Raw genomic sequence first — 21,785 nt, forward strand, 5'->3', positions numbered from 1 at the left:
AATTCTCTATTAGCCTTCAGGAGAGCCCTTAAAACGTATCTGTTTGGTCTGGCTTTCCAGGGTTTTTAAATCGGTTTTAATATTTTAACCTGGTTTCAGGGTTTTGAATTACTGTGACTGTTGGTTGTTTTAAAATGTTTTTAAATTCTTAATTGTTGTTATATTGTTTTTTAATTTTTTTTTTAGCTCTTTACTGTTTTAATGGTTTGTTTTAATTGTAAGCTGTCCTGAGCCATTTTGGAAGGGTGGTATAAAAATCAAATCAAATCAAAAAATAAATAATATATACCTTTTGGAAGCTAAAACTGGGGTAGAGTTCTTGGAGCATAACACCTGTTCTGGTATAGCTGCACTGGTTGCCACTGTGTTTCTGGAAGCAAGTCAAAGTGCTGCACTTACAGCCCAAAACTGTTTGAGGCCAGGCTACTTGAAGGACTGCCTTCTCCCAAATAAATCTGCCTGCCCTTTAAGACCTCTTAGCGGCCTTCTTGTGCCTTAGAGGCATGCTTGAAGCAAATACGGCAAAGCTATTTTTCTGTAGTTGCCACCACATTGTGCAACTATCTCCATGAGGATGTAGCTTTTATACCAAGTCAGACCATTGGTCCATTTAGTGCAATACTGTCTACTCTGGCAGCAGCTCCCCAGGATTTCAGACAGATCTTTCCCAGTCCTACCTGTAAATGCCAGGGGTTGAACCTGCTACCTTGGGAAGGTACCACACAAAGCAGATGCTCCATGACTGTGTTATGGCTCCATTCCCATGTATCTCGCCCTCTGCCTTTAGGCAAAGAAAGCTTTAGGCAAAGAAAGCTTTCTTTAGTCTGGCTTTTTCTTAGTTTTTATTGTATCTCTTTCATCTCTCTTCTGTGTAAAGTTCTAAGCATTTTATAGAACAAATTTTTTATTAAAATTAGAATGTTTTTATTTTTAATGTCAGTTTTAAAATGTATTATAAGACACCCTGAGTCAACTGGGAGAATGGCAGAGTAGAATTTTAAAATAAGTACTGTGATGGTTAGCAAAAAGGAAGAAGAAGAAGAAGAGTCATACAGAACTCAGCCCTCATGGGCTGTGCTTCATTGTTGCTTTAAAAAAAAAAAAAAGCTCAACATGTGGCAACCAGAACTGAGCATGAATACTTTAGTCAAGGACTAGCCAGTGACAATTGAGAAATACTACTACCTTCTAAATAAGTATAATGTATTGCTTCAGTTTTCTTCATATGCTTCAATTTAAAGAGATCACATTCTAAGAACCAATTCCTACCCAAAGTAAGTTTTTTCACTGCACTGAAACAGTCAGACAATTATACTCAACTCTTAGAGGAAGATAATATTCATGTACTTTTTCAGCCTGAGCTGTGGCTGGTTTGGCCTATAATTGAATATAATCACTGTAAGAATTCAGAAAGTGATCCAGTCTCCAAAAGGCATACTGTACATTTAATATTTTCTTTACATCACATGACAAGAGCATCATAAAATACAATGATTCAATATTCTAATTTCTACTTTTCTCAAGTATAAAGGAGTACACTTGAAGATAAACCAAGTTATCTACAACAGTGGCAATGACAGTGTTCTAATCTCAGTAGTGGCAAGCGATGGCCTAAGTAAAAGGATTTATTCTTTAAATATTTAAAATTAAACAATGTAGCAAGAGCTACAAATGATAAGGTGACCCAAGCTCCAAAGAAAGCATGAACAGCCAGAGCTTACTTGGTGTAGTTGGGCCAACTCAGGAGAAGTCTGGAGGACAAACAGGACGCTACTGGAAAGCCCAAAGTAGTATCGTGAGGCCCAACAAACCTCTTGCAAGAGTGCTGGGAGGCCTCACAAAACAGCAAGCTACTTAGGGGGATGTAGGGCAGCACTGAGGCAAAGACAAAGAGGTTGGTGGGGATGGCTGTGGCTCCCAGGGAGGAGTTCAGCTGAGTGAACAAGACTTGGGGAAGGAGGATAAGGGTGCAAGGAAACTCCCAGCACCCCGTCTGAGGTGTTGTAAGGGGGATGAATAGGACAAGGCCGTGGCAACATAAGCAAGCAAACTCAGACACAAAGAAAGTAGCTTTTTGAAATATTCAGTATATTGACCAGAGGTTAGACATAGCTCATGGGCTTTGGGGGGGCATTAATATACTGAATTACCATATTATGAGATCATATATATTTTAAAAAGGGATTGAAAAAATATATATAATGAACTAATTTAGAAGTTTTTCTTTCAGAACAAGAATCCATATTGCACGGTTGAAATGCTTTCACTTGGGGGGAAAATTGGATATGCAGAAAGCCACCATTACCTTCAATGGCAAGCAATTACAGCTCACTTGATGTTTGTTTGGTTTAAAAAAAATAAATTAAAAAAAATGCCAGTAACATTACCTGAATGCAGTTGTTAATATTCAGCTACTTGCCACCAGTACATATACTGCCAACAACCTTGGGTAGTATTTTGGAAACTTCTTTACTCTTATTAGGTTTATTTACATATTTAACCAATTTTATCACCAAATTCCAATGGAAAATCTTGTTTTGAAATATGCCATTATTTCAAATGCATAACTCTAGGGCTGTACATATTTTCATATAATCTGATAAATAATTTTATGGTTTCCTGTTAACTACTGGACAGTGAAATGAATAGATAGCCACTTTGGGGTATAAAAGGTTCTTGTAAACAAGATGCAGACAAAACTTTTCCTGGCCTTTTTACTTTTTTAGACATCAATACTAGTTACAGATGCTTTATAGAAGAATGTACTTTGTATTAAAAACAATCCATCGTTACAGTTTAAGAAAACTTTACATATATACAAAATTACATTTCAGGAATGATTTTTAAAGCCCGGAATTAAACTGTTGATATTTTATTTCCCTTCAATTAAAATTTTTAATTCTTTCACGTTATGATCGCTTGCAACTGTTACAGCGTGGTCCAGTGCGCGAATACTTGCTAGAAGTTTTATGATCTGTTTTATATGTTCTCTAAGGAGAAAAGAGAGAAAAAACAATCAGCATTTCTTACAGTGTGCAGTTAAAGTTAACCAGTACACCCATGTACATATATGCACCTCTCTCCAGCAAGATGATGAGCTAAGAACTATGCAAATTCAAACCTTAAACTTGATCTCTTCCTCATCTCCAGCACAATTGCAGGGGCAATGCTCAATCAAGCCATTATGTGTATAATTTAACTGATGAAGTTATTATTTTATTATTATTATTACATTTATATCCCGTTCTTCCTCTCTTTCACAACAACCTTGTGAAGTAGGTTAGGCTGAGAGAGAAGTGACTGGCCCAGAGTCACCCAGATAGTATTATGGCTGAATGGGGATTTGAACTCAGGTCTCCCCGGTCCTAGTCCAGCACTCTAACCACTACACCACGCTGGCTCTCATTCTGCAGGAAACCCCCCACGGATGTTCCAATAATGGGTAAAATCCCTTAGCTTGGTTTAGAATTGGGCTGACAATTATGAGTATGAGAAGAATGCTGGGGGGGGGGGGGACAGGTTGCTCCCCTGTAACTATTGATCTGGAAGTGATCCATTGCAGTCAGAGTGGATTCTGTGCCTGCGTGGGACCATTTGGGCAGAATTGATTACCGTGTTTCCCCGAAAGTAAGCCCTCCCCCGAAAATAAGACCTAGGCGGGAGGCGGGGGTTCGCGGCCACGCGCTGGCCGCAGGGATCGAGAACGGCAGGAGATGGGGTTGAAACTTGGGGCACTACCTCGGAGTAAGTTGTTCTGTGCTTGCCTGCCGTGGCGGGGGAGGTGTGTGCAAAATAAGACCTACCCGAAAATAAGCCCTAGTGCATTTTTTGGGCCTAAAATTAATATAAGACACTGTCTTATTTTCGGGGAAACACGGTAGCTCTTTGAAGTGCTTAGCCCAATCCCTTCCACGTGGTGCGTTTCCTCAGTTTGGGTGGGCTAGTGTTTTCTCCTCAGTTCCTGGATTCAATCATTGTATGGAACTAGTCCACAGTTCAACAAGTTAAGTAGCACTCCATGTTCTATAAATATACGTTTGTCACTTCATATACTGCAGCAGGGCTGGCATGAGGGTCTTATGACTGCAACGGATCATTTCCAGATCAATAGTTACAGGTGAGCAACCTGTTTATCTGGATCGTGAGCTGATGCATTCATAAGAGTGGATGACCAATGAGCTGTCAGTCTGGAGACAGGTGTAGTATTCTAAGGTAAGACACTTTACAGCACACCCCTCCCAAAACTGGCCTGAGCTGCAGAGCCAAGGTCCATTGCGTAGTGCTTAACAAAAGGTATGTTACGGTGGCTGAACCATCATGAAGCACTGATACTGCTTTTGGAAATCTCTCCTGTCTGTTTCCTAGTAGGAATACTGTCATCTACCATATTGGCGGTATTTAGAGTTATGGGTCTGAGAAGGAGCTGAAAAGGTTTCAGATGTAAATTTCAATTTTTTGATGGACTCCATGGTGGTGTCCGTGGTTTCACAGAAGAGACCTTTCCCGAATGGCAAGTTCTCCACATGGCCTTTCATGTCGCGGTGGAGCATAACCAAGCATGCCTCCGCAAAGAAACTGCAGTCACCAATGTCCGAGACACGGTCTCTGCCAAGTGCTTGGAGTTACTCAGTTGCTGTCTAGTCAGGAGGGTAACTTTGGAATGGATGTTGTTGAACTTGGCACAAATTCTTCTGGCAAGAGGTCAGTCTGTTCCTAAGCAAATTCATCCTAGAGGGAGTGAGCATATTTCGTGAAACACACTGTGTAATTCGCAATCTTCACAGCCAGCCAGGCAGAAGAGTAGATCTTTCGCCCTAAGACATCCAACTTCAGACACTTATGTCGCCTGTTGGTTTTAGACGAAGAGGCGCAATCCACGACGTAATTTGGAGGAGGATGTTTTAGAAGTAAATCATTTTTTTCCTCCTGAGTTCTATTCAGGTTTTCCAAACGCTTGGAGAGAGGAGACGAGGTTTGAAGAGTCTCCCATGCAGACTTTGCAGCCTTGGAGATCACAGGCAGCATAGGGAGGTCTACTGGTTGAGTGGTAGCCATTTAACTAAAGAACTTATTAAAAGAGTTGTCTACCTCTTCAGCCTGCTTCTTTAACTCCAATCCAAGAGTGGAAGCCATCTCTGAAATCTGTCAGTGATAGGAACACATCTCCTCATTAGGAGAAACATTTAAACATTGTCTCCTTACCTTGAGCAGGGGGTCGTCAGGGTGTTCAGATGAAGTTGTGCCAGTAGAAGAAATTGGAATCATAGTCAACTATTAAGATTATGGTTCATGGCACAGAAAGAGCAGCAGCTTTCTTTTTGGAGTCTGTTTGAGTAGTAGATGTCATGCTGTCAAGGAGCACTGTCTGAGTGGAATGACTCTTTTGAGGATGAGGCTTAGGTACTTCCCACAGTCTGTGTGGAAATGTAAGCTGAATTGGGCATTTCGGTACCAAAGCACTGCCCTTTCTCGGTGGCGTGACTTGGGTCAACACTGAGATCCTGTTTGCAGTAGGCATTGTTAGCGGTGTCACCTGGGTCGACATTGAGACCATAGTAGCAGCAGGTTTCGGTAATTCCGGTGGAGGCGTCACCTGAATGGCTATAGGCACCATCAAAGCCAACTGGCAACAGGCCTTCCAGAGTTCACACTCTAGGTAATCGCGCAAAAGTCCAGGGGAGCAAAAGTGTGTCTGCAAAACATCTCCCCAACCGCCTGCATGCACCAAGCCCTCTGTGGCAAGATAGTCTGTTGGGGCTTTTCATGAATGTGGGTTGGCAAGCTCATCAACTGGAAAGGCTGTCAAGCCGAAGGTGTGGAATGTGTGGGGAGACAGGCCCGAGAAGGTGTTGATCCAGGGGTTCTCAGTATTGAGAGCGCCGCTCCATCCTCTTCAGTGTTGAGAACATGGCTAAAGAAGCCGTAAACAGATGATGCTGATGGGGTGCTTTCAGTGGAATCCAGCATATTTAAAAAGTGTTGAGCATTGCCAAGTCCTAAGACGGTCTCCAGATCACCATCCTCTGTGTCAAAACTGAAAGAGATATGGGAAGATGAAGGGCGGACAACATGCTGGGCATGGAGAGTGGTGGGAGACGGAGACTGTCTTGATGTCGTAGCGGGCGAGAGGGAGTGCTCGTGCTGTCGAGCGGTCAAGATCGTGGTCGGTATTGACTTCGGCGTCTTCGTCAAGATCAAGTAGGGCATTGAGTTGAGGGCATTGAAGAGTCAAGTTTTACGACCTCCGGTGTCGATGGACGAGATTGAGAAGTCATCGGGAGTCATTGGAGAAGGCGTAGCCCACGAGGCAGTGGTAGGCTCTTCACGTCCAGTCTTGGAACTCTTGTCCTGATGCTTCTTGGAAAGGGGAGCCCCTTCAGCATTGGACCCCCCGTCGAGACTTGTGCCTCTTATAAGGGGATGAGTCAGAGGGTGGCTTCGGCGCCTTAAACATGCCAGAGGTAGATGTTGTGGCAGTTCATGTTGAGGATTTAGACTGCACAACAGCAGATCCTGACACCAACACAGAGTTTGGTGTCAACCTCAATACTGTACCAGATGTCAAAGGTACGGGAGCGCCAACTGGAGACCTAGGAATTGGGGTGCTGGGGCACAGCACATCATCATAAATGGCAGCCCGCAGACGAAGGGCTCTATTTTTCCTGGTTTGGTGAGAGAATGTAAGACAAATCTTAGAAGTGGAGGTGTTATGTTCCTCCCCCAAACAAAGTAGACAATGTTTGTGGTCATCCACCGAGGGAATTTTGGCATTACAGCAGAGACAATGTTTAAAGGTCTTTTTCTTATCTACAGTAAAAGGAAACAAGAATACTCACGTAGTTGTAGTAAAATGTCCGTTCTGAGTCTAAGCCAAGTAAAGCTGTCCAACAGTAAGGTCAAATACAGTGTAAGCTTCAAGAGAAAGAATAGTCTGGTCCGGTCCGAGTATAAAGCGATACTGAGATAATTTTTATTTGTTTCCACAGAAAACTGTTCCAATCCGAGGAGCTCACTGTCCAAGGTGCCAACACAATGGTGTTCAGAAAGGAACTGAGGAGAAAATGCTAGCCTGCCCAAACTGAGGAAACGTATCACGTGCAAGGGCTAAGGGCAGGGCTAAGCACTTTGAAGAGCTAATAAATTCTGCCCGAATAGTCCTGCGCAGGTGCAGAACCCACTCTTATGAGTGCAATGGATCACGATCCAGATTAAAATGTTTCTATTTCAACAGTTATAACTGGATTGTAGTTTTTTAAAATATGCGTTTTCTTTTAGGGGAACACAAGCTTTTTTGCAATGACACTTAAATTGTAGCAAAGGACAGGCAGCACTGGAAGTCTTGCTTTCTGTTGGACAGGTGGCAGCTCTTTTCCTCTCGGACCTCCCCGGATGTGAGGAAAGCCAGATCACACTAAGCAAGAGAGTAGGTTTAAAAAATACTCTCACAATACAGGCTTTTCCTCTTCCAACAAAGGCTCAATTTGTGAATTGCTCTATAAGGTCACATTTACATGCTGCATGTTTTTGACTTTTTTTGAATTTGGAAATTCCCAGGTCAATTGATTGGGAAATTAATATTCTAACACATTCTGAAGTTATTTCAGAACTTCAGCAGCAGCACCACTACTAAAAAAATCACAAGAAAGATCCTTTTTAAGGTTCTTTGCATAGCTGCCATGTTTTAAAGTAGGCAACGAAAGATTCACATTGACAATTATGCAAGTTATGCAAAACACTGCACTTTTTACAAACAATGGACTATATTGGGCAATACCTGGCAGCCATTTGCCATAGGTAAGCCACCTAATGGCGCAGCGGGGAAATGCTTGACTAACTAGCAGAGGGCTGCCAGTTTGAATCCCCGCTGGTATGTTTCCCAGACTATGGGAAACACCTATACTGGGCAGCAGTGATACAGGAAGATGCTGAAAAGCATCATCTCAAACTGTGCGGGAGGTGGCAATGGTAAACCCCTCCTGTATTCTACCAAAGAAAGCCACAGGGCTCTGTGGGTGCCAGGAGTTGAAACTGACTTGACAGCACACTTTACCTTTACCTTAAACATCTTTAAGTCATACTACATCAGATTTCTAGCTATTTGAAAATCAAAGATTTTCACCAAAATACTGACCAAGATCCATATACATGTCTAAAATACTTCTGTACATGCTTCCCTTTCTGCTGCAGCCACTCCAAATTACCTCCCCTCCATCACCCCTAAGTGTATTTCTAATGCCACTCAAACTGGCAGTCAGTCTGGGTGTCATCTCGATAGAGGCTAGAACTTGGAATTTAATATTAACCTGGGTCACAGTAGGCCTTACGTGTGTCTTTTACATAGGTCTTAGGCAAAGACTAATTGACCCTGTTTTACAAAACATGCCCAGACGATTGGATGAATTTGTTAAATATTTGCCAAGACACGAATTTGTCAATTATACATGCAGTTGTGAAATTCTGCAATGCAAGTGCAATGTACTCTGCTTGCTAATGGTTAGAACCAATGTACAGATGTTATTAATATGGATGTGTTCAACTGAACAATTGTTTTCGGTGTTCTGGTATTGGTCAAAGACCGAAATAAAGACCGATTCCCCTCCATCCTGCATGAATGGCAATTTTGAGGACATGAGGGATTGCAACAGGGAGGAAGAGCTTGGAAAGTCATACGTGGGCCTTTGAATACTGGTCACTCATATTTATTTATTCATTTATTTGAAACATTTGATATACTGCCCACTCCGAAGACTCTGGACTGTGTACAAAAACATGCAAAACAAGACAGCATTAAAATTACATTCTAAATAAAACTAAAGTGGGGGAGGGGGATAGATAAACTACAGGGTAAAAGCCTGGCTAAAAAGAAAAGTCTTCAATAAAGATTTTAAAATCGACAAAGAAGGAGCTAAACGAATCTGCTGGGGAAGGGAATTCCAGAGAAGTGGGGCAGCAACTGAGAAGGCCCTTTCACGGGTTCTAGCAACCCGAACCTCCCGGAAATCGGGGACTGACAAAAGGGCCATCTGACCACATCTGACTGGACAGGATGTAACTGGATGGAAGAGGCGGGTCTGTAGGTAAACAGGTGCCAAACCCCACAAGGCTCTGAAGGCCAAAACCAGGACCTTAAACTGAACTTGGTAGCGAATAGGCAACCAGTGCAATGACTGCAGGAGAGGTGTTACCCTGTCATATTTTCTGGCACCCATAAGTAAATGAGCCGGTGCATTCTGGACCCGTTGTAGCTTTCCGATTGTCCTCAAAGGTAAAGAGGGCGTTACAATAATCTAGGCGGGAGATAACAAGGGCATGGGTCACTGTCATTAATGCTTGCTGATCAAGGTAAGGGCGTAATTGACGAATCAGATGGAGCTGGGCAAAGGCACTTTTGGCTGCAGCCTCCACCTACTGTTCAAGCAGGAGGTGCAAATCCAAAAGGACCCCCAAGTCACGTACAAGCTCCTTCAGGGGCATCTAAAACCCCATCTAAAACAAGGTTCACATCCAGCTGTTGGCCGGTACGAGGGCTGAGTAAGAGTAGTTCAGTCTTGGTGGGATTCAGTCTGAGTTTATTTTGATTCATCCAGACCTTAACAGCTTCCAGGCATTGAGTAAGCACAGAAACAGCATCTCCAGAATGGTCTGGGATGGCAATATACAGCTGAGTATCAGAGTATTGATGAAATCTCACCCCAAACTGGGAAATGACCTGACCCAGCGGCTCCATATAGATGTTAAAGAGGATAGGGGCAAGAACTGAACCCTGGGGAACTCCATAAAGGAGTGGCCATGGGTCAGAGCATCTGTCCTCAATGCATACTGACTGGACACGCCTGCTAAGGTAAGAACGGAACCACTGTAAGACAGTGATTTGATATTTATCAAATCACATCAGGAATTTTAACTAAAATTGAAGAATGGGATATAAATATCAAAACATAAAAATAAAAACCTGCTTAATTTTTGAGTTATCTATTCCAAGAGTCTAAATATTATGTAAAATGGGTTACCTTGCATTTCTTTTTTCTACATCAGAGCATCCAATGCTATTTCTGTATACTGTATCAGCAAGATGAACAAGGTATCTACAGAGGTTTTCTAGATGTGATATTGTCTTATTTCCTTTAAGATTAGTGAACCACTGTTTAGGAAAACAGCTGATTACCTAGATATTGGAAGGGGTGGAGAAGAGAATGGTTAAGACGACAAAGTTAAAACTCCAGATAATCAAGGCCCGGTTATTTAGAGAGTGCAAAAAAAGCAAACCTTTGAAAAATATTGCCAAATGATAAATGCTTGGTACTATTCAGTAGCAACACTCACCCATATTATGTGAAAACAGAGCCAAAACTATCTAAAGTGGAATGTTCCTGTCATTGTATTAAGAAGATGCCTAAGTTTCCTGGGGTGTCAAACAACTTTCAGTATACTTGCCATCAATCCTCAATTCACTGAATAAAAACTATGCTGACCGGGTGCTTGAATGGAAAGCTTTTTTTAGCATGCACTTATGAGAACAAATGAACCCTGCCTTATTCACATGAAGCAGCTTTATAATAAGTCACATCACTGGTCTATCTAGTTAGTTTTGTCTACACTGACTAGCAGCAGTTCTCTAAAGTTTCAGATAGGGTTCCTTCTCAGTCTTCCCAGGCAAGATGCCAGGGATAGGGATGTGCACAGCAGGGGCCAGTTCGACAGCGGGAGGGGAGCACTTAATCCCTCCCCCCCACCACGCAATTCCCTAAAAGCCCATCGGGGTGGCAGTGTACTTCCCTGCCACCCCATTCACCGGATCTAACCCGAAGTAGTAGCTGTGACTGCGCGCACCGGACGTGTGCGCAGCTGCAGCTACTACTTCTGGTTACAACTGGTAAACATTGGAACGGGGCAGCAGGGAGGTATGCTGTCACCCTGACAGGCTTTTAAGGGATTGCACACCGGTGGGAGAAATGCAGTGGAGGATGGGGGAGTGCATCTTCCCCCACCCTTAAAGCCACCCCCCCCAAACCTTCAAGCCAGCCAGGGTTTGAACAGGTTTGGAGGCCCATAAAAGGCCCCCCAAACCAGTTCGTGTACATCCCTAGCCAGGGATTGAACCTGGGGCCTTCACACATGTGCTCTACCACCAAACTACTGCACTATTTGTGTAAAATAAAGCAACTCCCTTCATGGCATAAAGGTAGCAAGAGCCAAAACATTACTTTCACATGTTTAGGAACATAGGAAGCTGTCATATACTGAGTCAGACCATTGGTCTATCTAGCTCAGTATTGTCTTCACAGACTGGCAGCGGCTTCTCCAAGGTTGCAGGCAGGAATCTCTCTCAGCCCTATCTTGGAGAAGCCAGGGAGGGAACTTGAAACCTTCTGCTCTTCCCAGAGCGGCTTCATCCCCTGAGGGGAATATCTTGCAGTGCTCACACTTCTAGTCTCCCATTCATGTGCAACCAGGGTAGACCCTGGGGACAAGTCATGCTAGCTACCACCAGACCAGCTCTCCTCTCCTTGCAGTACAGTGTGGAAAAAGCATAAGAGCAAGCTTTTACCACTTGTAAGTATATGTTATCATCTTGTTTTATACAACTGTGTAATAATTTAGACTGAAAGAGAGTGACTTGATCAAGATCATTAAGTGAACTTCATGGCTGAATGGGCATTTGAACAGGGATTTTTCCACATTCAAACTCAAGACTGTAGTCATTACACTACACTGCCTCAATATAGTTGCAACATGATCAAAACATTTCAAAGTTTGCAAATGGGTTATTAAAGCAATGTGTTTACTTACACTTTGAGCTTTCTTAATACTGTCATCTCCATACTCAGAATTCTGGAAAGCCATAAGAATGTATCTATTTAACAGGCCATCTATTGATAACTCTTGAAGGGTTTTGTTGGAAAGAATTCCATGCCACTGTAGAAAGTTTCCCAGTAACTAAAGCACATACACACATATAAAGTTGAACATAAAAAGTGAAGCAACTTTTTTATTGTACTTGATTTACATCTTTTCAATTTGCCGATTAATACAATAAAACAAAATGTGAACATTTCCGTTTTAAATAAACAATTTACATGTGAATTCTATGGAAGACTGATATGACCCCTGCTAACTGGGCAAAGAGGCACCTTTTACCATGGTGATTCTCTTTATTTAGCAGGGGGAGAGTAACAGGCCCTATCCACCTCCAACCCAGTACCTCCAGTGACTGTTGCTGGTGTGTATGTGTTTTTTTAGAATGTGAGCCCTTTGGGGACAGGGAGCCATCTTATTTATTTATTTATTATTTCTCTGTGTAAACCGCCCTGAGCCATTTTTGGAAGGGCGGCATAGAAATCAAATTAATAATAATAATAATAATAATAATAATAATAATAATAATAATAATAATAATAATAATAATAAATCTTTCCTGAAGGTCACATGAAAACAATAAGCTAAAAAAGCATCTGAAACTTTCTATTTGTCTGAAGGCTTTCATTTTCCATTTGTTTATTAGAGACAGCCATTTGCAGGTCCTTTTCCTAGAGCTAGTCTTGAAGGAGACACACGGGTACAAAATCCAGTTAAAATTAGGCACTGAGAGCCCATGGATTTCAAAAGGAGAGAAAAGGACATGCTTAACTTTCTCAATGAAATAAATGGAACAGCGCTTAACACTGTCAGGATGGTGCCCATGAGCTGTATCCCAAGTAGTTCTCAAACACAAATGGTGCTTTCACAAGTGACTTTCCCTGTCCCCTCCTCCTCTACAGCAGCTTCCTAAGCTCCCGCTCAGCTGCTCCTTGTAGGATGCTCGGGAAAGATGTGGAATGGAGCATGGGAGTGGAGTGAGTAAATCTCTGGAAGTCAGGTAGAGAAACCTTCTTTAAAGCACACCACACACTGATCCAGAGGATTCTCTGACCCTCAAGAATGTTGTTGTGTTTTTTTAAGGGCTCCGGGAGCTGCAGTAGAGGAGGGGGCTGGGGAGACTAAAACAGTGTTTTCATAAGCATGCACATTACTCAGGATACAACCCTATGATCTTCCTTTACCATTAAGGAATTTCTGTGAACACTTGCCAGCTGCAGCACATGATATATTAAGCACTGCTGTCAGCAAAAAGCACACAGTGCAGCAGTTAGAATTTGTGTTTACAATTAAAGACTACATAACATCTGAAATGCCAGTGCCATAAAAGCAGTGGTGTTCAGTCTGGTGTCTCGATGCTTTCCCTAACTCTATACCCACTCTTATCAACTACCCATCTCCAAAAGGAATACTTCAGTGGTATTGCTTCGTCTGAAGTGCCACCATGTTAGCTTACCTTAACTGAAGACCAAAATTGTCGCTGGAAAAACAAATAAGGACCAGAGTTCTTGTTTTCTAAGACACTAAAAAAGAGAGAGAGAAAATATGTACTGTTGACTAGGCCTGTACTATTATTCAGATTCGAATAGTCGAAGCCTAACGATGCACCCAGCCCTGCTGACACCATGTGCAGATGAATATTTGCAATGTGTGGGACCTGGTTCTCAAACTGATGAGGGCCCCTTAAAGAGCCCGGATGGAGCCTGGCTGCATTTCAGCACCACCTTGGAAGCAGCATGGGGAGTACTGAAAATATGGGGAAAGCTATTTGATGCCAAATAATCAAACAACTATATTATTGTCAAGATCCATTATCACAATACTACATGAAAAGTTATCTACAATCCAATCCAGTAGGCATGAACAACAAAGTAGAAACAAGAAAAGCATTGTTACCTTTTAGGATACAGTGGCATGAATACATCATCATCTAGCGTCCTCCTCATTCTTAGCAAGAGGGCTTTTAGTAATGTCTGAAATAGTGTAAATTCAATGCAAGAATGTGAAAGACTGTTTAGCATAAATTCAGATGATTTCTCCAGTTTATATTAGTTTTACAGAAGTCAATCAGGATACTGAGTAATTTTAATGTTTATTTTTTCCACTGGAAAAGGCTGATCAGGAAGGTGCTCTCCTGCCGAAAATAACTGTCATGCCACGTGTGGGGTTCAGCTGAGCTGAAGAGCACCTCATGGAGTTTGGAATTCTTTCGCAGGGGTTACTGCGCAGGTGCAGAACCCATTTTGTGAGGGAACATAGATCACCTCAAAGATCTATTCATGTTTTACATTAGTCACTTAAGATTATGCAAAAACAACAAAACAAAACAAAACAATGACTTGGGGTAGTGAAACAAGAGAAGCTCCTTCATACAGGAATTCAAATCTAACTCTAGCAGCTGGATCCGACAAACCATAAGCATTTTCTTCCCTTCAGAACAGATGTTTTCTGATCTACTCTCTTGTTGAAGGCCTGAGGTGAGGGAATCTCCTGAAGTGTTGGGCTCAGGGAGCTGTAACTAGGAAGGGAATTTTTCATTGCAGCAGCTGGTTGCTTATACAGCTGCTGAATGTCTGATACAAGTACCCACTAGGAAAATGGTCCCCAGAAAGAACCTTTTAGCAGATGACAGTTGCAGTGGTGGGGCTTCTCCTCTATTGGGCCACATATGTAAGAGAGGTCCCTCCCCACAGCAGCTCCAAGTGGCAGCAAGGGCGGGGGGGGGAGGGGACAAGAGGGCAGCAGCCCTAATCTCAGTGCAGTCTGGCTGCTGTGGGAGGCCCGAAGCAAGTAAACAGTAATTCCAGATAGGGAACAGGATGTCGATTATTTTGTTGTTTTTTTTTAAAAAAATTTTGGAGTAAAACAGTGCAATTTAGCATGCCCTCCAAGAGACAGAGTTGCTACGCTCATTCTAAAAGTATTTCACACACGAGCTTTGCAAAATAGGAAACAAAATGAAAATATACAAGCTATAGATTTGTTTGTAGCAACAACAGACAATAATATTTTAAACAAGACTGATTACAGTTTTTTACCTGTGTATTTTTGTTTTCTGCATGCACCACTGAAGGATAGCCATTTACTAATTTCTGGGTAATGGCTACCATCCTAGATGTTTGTGTTGTAGAAAAAGGGTCCCATACATTTTCAGCAAGTACTAGCAAAAAAAGAGAGGTGAGAGTTTTTTTTAAAAAGCTAAACAATAAGATTTGGTTGTTGTGAAAAAATAACTTTAAAAACCTTAAAACTGTATTTTTATAAAGTACCTGTTAATTTAGGTAGAACCACTCTTTCCACAATAGTAGGCAACAGTGAAACATCAGCATCATCCTTCTCTTGATCATGTTCTTCACATCCATAAAACAGCAAGGATTCAAACCACAGCATACTCTCAAAGTCTTGGCACTTATCCTATCAAAATAAATACTATATCAGATATCAATGTAGTGACATATTTAACACAAAAGGCATCAACTCTATATAAATTGGCCACCCTTATGCCTGTACAAAGGTTTAGATGGTGTGCCTCATTGTCAGAATGACCTTCCAATGTCAGCATGACAAAATATTTTGAGAGACTGCACTGGTATTACAGTCAAGATGCTTTCTTCAATCACTACTTGCTAATGCACCAAGTCTTCATTCCCTCCCTCCCCGAGTCTGTTGCACTGCAATGACACCAATAAACTCTCTAAAAAGACTAAAAAAAGCAGCTAGTTCCTGTGGTCCAGCCCTACTGTCTGGCAATTTCTGGCTTTGGCACTGAGAACATAAGAATAGCCCTGTTGGATCAGGCCCAAGGCTCATCCAAGTCCAGCACCTTATTTCACACAGTGGCCCACCATACCTCTAAGCCCACGGGCAAGAGGTCTCTCTTGCCATTGCTCCCCACAACTGGTATTTAGAGGCATCTTGCCTCTGAGGCTGGAGGTGGCCTAGCCACCAGGCTAGTATAGCCACTGACAGACCTATCCTCCATAAGTTTGTCTTATCCCCTTTTAAAGCCATCCAAAATAGTGGCCATCACTAATTACGCATTGTGTGAAAAAGTACTTCCTTTTGTCAGTCCTAAATCTCCATGGAATGAACCCTGGTTCTAGCGTTGTGAGAGGGAGAAACATTTCTCTGTCCACTCTCTATTCTATTCATAATTTTATACACTTCATGTCTCCCCATAGTCGAGGGAGAGAATGATGGCAATATTTTAAGGGGAGACTGATGGCATGATGCTTAAATGCTAAATCAATTGAACTCTATACTATACGGCCTGCCTAATCTAAATGAGATAGCATTGCCCTGCTAACTGGGCAAAGAGGGCCCTTTTGAACATGGTGATTCTCTTTTATTTAGTAGGGGGAGAGCAACTGGCCCTATCCAGCCCCAGCACAGTACTTCCAAAGACTGTTGCTGGTGTCTATGTTTCCTTTTAGATTGTGAGCCCTTTCAGGACAGGGAGCCATCTTCTCTCTCTCTGTAAACCGCTTTGGAAACTTTTGTTGAAAAGTGGTATATAAATATTTTTGTTGATTTATTTGGATGTGTATATTTATCTAAGATGTACCCATGGATAATCCTATGTGTGGCAGCTCTAGCGAGAGTTCACAAGCAGCTGCCAAATAGCCATGAGTATGGGGAGAGAAAATGGCATCCGCTGCCGGGTCGGCCAGTGGGGAAGAATGACAAGGAGAACAAGGGGCACAGATGCTCTGCGCCAGGTCAGCTAGTACCAATTAATTCCGGGTCACTTCTTAGTATTAATTCACTATATTTAACCACATTTATAATTTAAACATGCTGTCCTGTTTAACAAATCAAAACACAGTGCTAAGTAAAACTCTTAGAGTTCAACATCTGCTCACCTCCAAAGGATTCCAAGTAAGTAATTGTAGCCTTATTAAAGGATTGAACAGCTTAGGTAAGCAAAGGCCAATGTAAGCATCCTTATAAGAAGATAAATACTTGGAACGCCAGGCTTCAAACTGTGACTTAATGCAGTCAATAGAGTAAAAGTTTTCTAATACGTCTTCAAACACTTTGCTGGACTCCTTCAAAATGCGATCTAGAATGGAAATATTACAGATCTATTTTTATTGTTGCTGTTGCTATTCTGTGCTTTAATATAATTTACTAACCGAAACGTCCAACTGGATGAACTGTAAACAAAATGTTAACACCTATAACACTTGTATCTTCTATATTCTGTTTCTTTAGAGACCTAGCAAGATCAGGGCTAGACGAGTGCAGTAAGGGGTACCTCCAGCAGCTTGCCGTACAATGCTGATGGAAAGGAGCAGCTCTAGTGGTCTGTAGCCTGCTGTAACTTCTGCCCATGCAGTTGAGATAATAATGGTAATCCTACATTTCATACATTTAAAGTTATATTTACAGAATAGTTTTTAAATGCCATGTGAAATTTTTTCCACAACATATCAAGATTTAGAGAGAACAATGTCTTCTATCTAGGGTCACAATATTACTAGATCAACCCAATTCATCAGTTACTTCTCTCACGCACAATAATGATCCACCTCCTGTCTTAAGGCTCACTGCCTCAGTTAGGCCAGCTCAGGGCACACGCTCTCTCCCCTCCCCTCTTTCTGTACCATTGTTAGCCCTGCCAGAAGTGAAGAGGCACTGCTGTTGCTAGACATGAAGAAGCCTCTTGTCCACTTAAAATTGGCTGGCCTTGGTTGCAAGGGTCCTGCTCCCACTGAATCCTGGAAAGAAACTCAATCTGCATAAACCCTGTCTATTGGTGAAGCAAGTGCAACTGCACAACCCATAATATGGACAGGTTGTACTTCTACACTGTGTGAGAAACTATTTCTTCCTTTCCAGGAAAATATACCCACAGCGAACAAGTACTTTTGTTTTAGCTTTGGAATATGGATATTCCAATAAAGTTGCTTACTTATAGGATACATAGGTAACTATAACGTATTAGGAGACACAAAACAAAACTGTCTCCAAGGACTGATCACTATGGCAGTCAAAAATAAACTGAATGAAGGGATGCCAAACCGCCACTTGAGGATACTGCAGTCACGTGCAACTGGCGATTGCAGGCGTCGCGAGGAGCTAATGAAGTCTGCCCAAAGCTGATCTGTGCAGGCGCAGAACCCATTAATTATGGATGTATGGAACCACTATCCAGATCAATCAGATTCAGTAAAATGAACAATCTAACCTCTCTCCATATTGAAGTTTGTGGTATCTGTTGAGGTTTCTTCATCATCACTAGAAAGACCTTCAAGGTGATCAGCCATCTTCCCTGACTGCTCTCTAGCAAGTCTTCGACGAGCTCTGTGAAAAGTAGAAAATGTTGGTGTTGCTTTCTAATTAAGTATCCTAGACCTTCTCCAGTCTCCTAGGAAAAGATCCTCAAACTTTTGTAAGGGAAGATATATCTATTTCACTTCCCATCACTACTGCCAGGAGAAATGAAACAAAACAGCCCCCAAACATTTTGCTGTTTTCCTTCTCCATAGTTTGGGATTCACTTATGTATCGTATACCTAACACAACAGCTAGCTTCAATCTTCAGCAATTAGTTCATTACCACTATGTAAAACCCAAGAAGTGTTCTAGGCACAAGGCTGAAGATCCATTTTATGTATTTTAGATGTGCATTTAAACCCAAGTATTTAAATATGAACGGGGGGGGGACGGGACTGTACACTACAGAAGTTATTGTCAAATGGAATAATAAAGTATTATTCAAAAACATATAGAGAAAACCTCAGTGCTGTTCTATACCTTCTAGCTTCCCTCTCTGCTGTCCGCCTTTTCACATGTTCTTGATATAGTGTCCTGTCTCGTCCAAAAGAATCAAGGTTTGGTGCCATCAGTGCTTTACCTATTAAAGAACAAACACTGAAATTAGCAATCCTTCACATTCTGTTACAGGAACATAATCACAACACTTTTAAAAAGAAGTTCCAATACATCTGTAAGTTTGATGTCACAGCTCCATGCTACAGACAATATGATGGTAACTGAATTGCCTTCTGAAGATATTCCGAATTTGGACCAATACTCGAGTGTCTTCACCACTATGTGCAAACCAAATAATGGCAAAGCCAGTGACAGACATTCTGCTAATGAAGTACCAGTGCAACAGGAGAAGCACCAGTACAGCAACTGTGCTTTTGAAGAGTTCCAGACTCACACTGTACCAGTGCTAGTGTGTGTGCGTTTGGGGGGGGGGGGTGAGATTTCAACAACCACTCCTTCCCCCAGAAGTCCTCTTGTCCCTGCATGACCCTCAGGGACATATTTTCTCGTGGCACAGAGTGCTTCTTGGGGAAAAGGAAGTCACAAAAATATCCCCCCATCACTGAGCCAGTAATGAAGCTGATTTAGTTGAACTTTTCAGAAGAACTGGTACTTCATTAGTCAAGATGTCAGCCACTGTCTTCATATCATTCGCTTCAGTAAACAGCAAATACTTCTTTCTTTTTGTACAACATGGAAAATATATATTAGTGGAACAGTTCAGATTAACATGGCCCCCACCAGCCCCCTACACGAATGAAGGCGGGGATACATCAAGAATGCACCTGCACCAACACCGTTAAAGGATGTGCTATCCTTTAATGATGTTTAAACAGGGTTTTGGAGTGCGTGTAGAGGAGCAATTCCAACTAACAACCCTCACATATGATTAAAGGACGTGCTGAATATGTGCTGGCATGTCCTTGAATTACACTGGGGCGGGCACATTCTTGGTGTGTCTTTCCTGTATATAGGGGGCCAGTAGGGGCCATATTCATCTGAACTGTCCCAGTGTTCAACATTTATAAAAAAGGAAAAAGGTCAGAAGGAGGAAAATAGCCCTTTTACACCATTCTAACAGGTCAGATTTCTATTCCTGGTGAGTGTCATTGATACGTAACAGGAACAAACAAATTTTCAGTAGGTGTTAAACCATGAGTATCAGAGTAGGGTGTTACTTGATACCTAATAATGGTTGTATACTGAGCATTTAAGAGCAACAAGAACTTGAGGAGTGGGGGAGAGGATTGATGGATGAATGTGGTTTAATTATCAGCTACCAGCCTGCATCAAAGAGGAATAGGCTTTCATGGGAAATGTTACATACTCACTTTTCATGCATCTTTTGCATAATTTATTTTACAATTTGTCCTAGCAAAATTGTGTAATATACATAACAAATGAGAATGTTAGCACAAGATTTTATATTCCCTGTATTTAATAATTAGAGTAAGAAAATGCATGACAAACTATACCTTTAATCAATGTTTGATTTTTTGTTGTTGTTTTGTTTTAAGCATCAGAACCCAATATCATTGTAACAACCCTGTTGGCAAAACAGCCTAAATGGCTTTCAGGTTTAGAGAACATTCTGCAAAATGCTTTCAGGGAATGAAATGAAGACAGTACGTAGTCACACATACACTAACTAGTAACAGGGGCCAAAGCAAAACATTACTATTTTCAATCACTGAGACAACAGGGAAAGCACCTTAGAGTTTAGCTACAATTCTTAAACCAAGTTTATTTCTACCAGGCTTACAACCAAACATGCGTTGTAGTTTCACTTTAAAATTAACTGCACTAAGTAAACAAGGTTGTTTAATGAATAATAAAAACCTTCAAGATGGACTGACTTGAATGGCTTGAAAACTCCGAAGATTCATCTTTAATATCATCTTGTCGTCTTTGGACAAGGCGGGAAGCTCGCTGTTTGTACAGCTGGTGTATTGCTGATTCGAGTTCGTTTATCAGGAGCACCTGTAAAAATATAATACTTCATAATAAAAAGAGTCTTCATGTGCTTAACTGTCTGGGATGCCACACTATTCCACAGTGTACTGCTTGCACCTTTAGATGCACCACTTCGTTTTTACATTTTTTCCCCAGCACTGCTATTTAACTCAAAAGCATGCAGAAAGAAGTTGACAAGCAACCTGACTGAAAGCATTAAAAGTTGGTCAACAAAGAAGCCCACACAAGTTTCTAGTCTACAGGGACATTTACTAGCCAGTCTGTCAACACACCCATATCAGACAAAATTGCTTCAAATGGAATAGCCTGAAACATAAGAGGATCTCTTTCATTCTACAAAAAGTTTTCCTATCTGGTCACTTGGAGGCAATTCTTATTTGCCACAGGTGATCAGGTGAGGAGCGTATTTACAAGCACTAGTATGTATTTCTTTTAGAGGCAATTTAGAAAGATGGTTTCAAAATAAAAATCATGTATACAGTATAAGACAGACATCTGAATAGGTTTAGTTTGTAAATCCAGTATGAACTATGAGTAATAACAGAGTATCAAAAATCAGCAAACCATCCACTAATCTAGTAGTGTTGTGCAATAAAACGAACATTTAAACATTTCAAAAGCTTTTGAAATGTTTGAACCTTCATTTTAACAACATTACCAAATTTTTGATTTTGTTTAGTTTTTAAGAATTTTCTTAAGCAAGCAATTATGTACATAGGACAATCCTTGCATGACTGCAGCACAACACCCTGATCTTAAATAATATTTGAACCATTTGTTTCAAAGGAACTTAATTAGAAGTGTTTGAGGCTGTTGCCACAGCTAGCATCGGTCATATCGCTAGCTAAAAATCTAAATTACAGTTTCAAGAGTGAAAAGGAAAATCTGGCTTTTAGCACCAAGTCTATTAATACAAGCCTGATGAGGCATTCATTTGAAAACAAAGAGCCCCTAAAGTAGAAGGCAGAAGTTTAGAAATGTGGGGGTTAGGGGGAACAGAATCAGAGGGAATGCTTTGCATTTCTCTCAAACATCTAAAAGCTCTGGGTTTACAGTGGTGCTATGAAAACTTGGAAATCTTGTGCAGTAAGTCATTGTAAACAACCAGCTCCCCATTTGAAGAAGCCTCCATACAACTGTATTTAAAGCTGCCACAGCCCCTCTGATTGGTCATCTGA

General features: G+C 41.5%; 1 protein-coding gene across 1 annotated transcript in view; it reads right to left on the reverse strand.

Moving 5' to 3' along the window:
- Window positions 1-1,424: 1,424 nt before the first annotated feature.
- Window positions 1,425-21,785, reverse strand: part of PAXBP1 (PAX3 and PAX7 binding protein 1) — a 44,868-nt gene continuing 24,507 nt past the window's right edge. Inside the window, exons 8-18 of the mRNA XM_053308162.1 lie at window positions 20,490-20,613; window positions 18,616-18,715; window positions 18,047-18,162; window positions 16,719-16,918; window positions 15,126-15,270; window positions 14,895-15,016; window positions 13,753-13,829; window positions 13,313-13,379; window positions 11,791-11,937; window positions 10,011-10,165; window positions 1,425-2,990 (exon numbers count right to left, since the gene is read on the reverse strand). Coding sequence (XP_053164137.1) covers window positions 2,873-2,990; window positions 10,011-10,165; window positions 11,791-11,937; window positions 13,313-13,379; window positions 13,753-13,829; window positions 14,895-15,016; window positions 15,126-15,270; window positions 16,719-16,918; window positions 18,047-18,162; window positions 18,616-18,715; window positions 20,490-20,613 — 1,371 coding nt within the window. The 3' untranslated portion in view covers window positions 1,425-2,872. The remainder of the gene's footprint in view (window positions 2,991-10,010; window positions 10,166-11,790; window positions 11,938-13,312; window positions 13,380-13,752; window positions 13,830-14,894; window positions 15,017-15,125; window positions 15,271-16,718; window positions 16,919-18,046; window positions 18,163-18,615; window positions 18,716-20,489; window positions 20,614-21,785) is intronic.

Source organism: Hemicordylus capensis, chromosome 3 (genome assembly GCF_027244095.1).
Source record: "Hemicordylus capensis ecotype Gifberg chromosome 3, rHemCap1.1.pri, whole genome shotgun sequence".
Lineage (NCBI taxonomy): Eukaryota > Metazoa > Chordata > Lepidosauria > Squamata > Cordylidae > Hemicordylus > Hemicordylus capensis.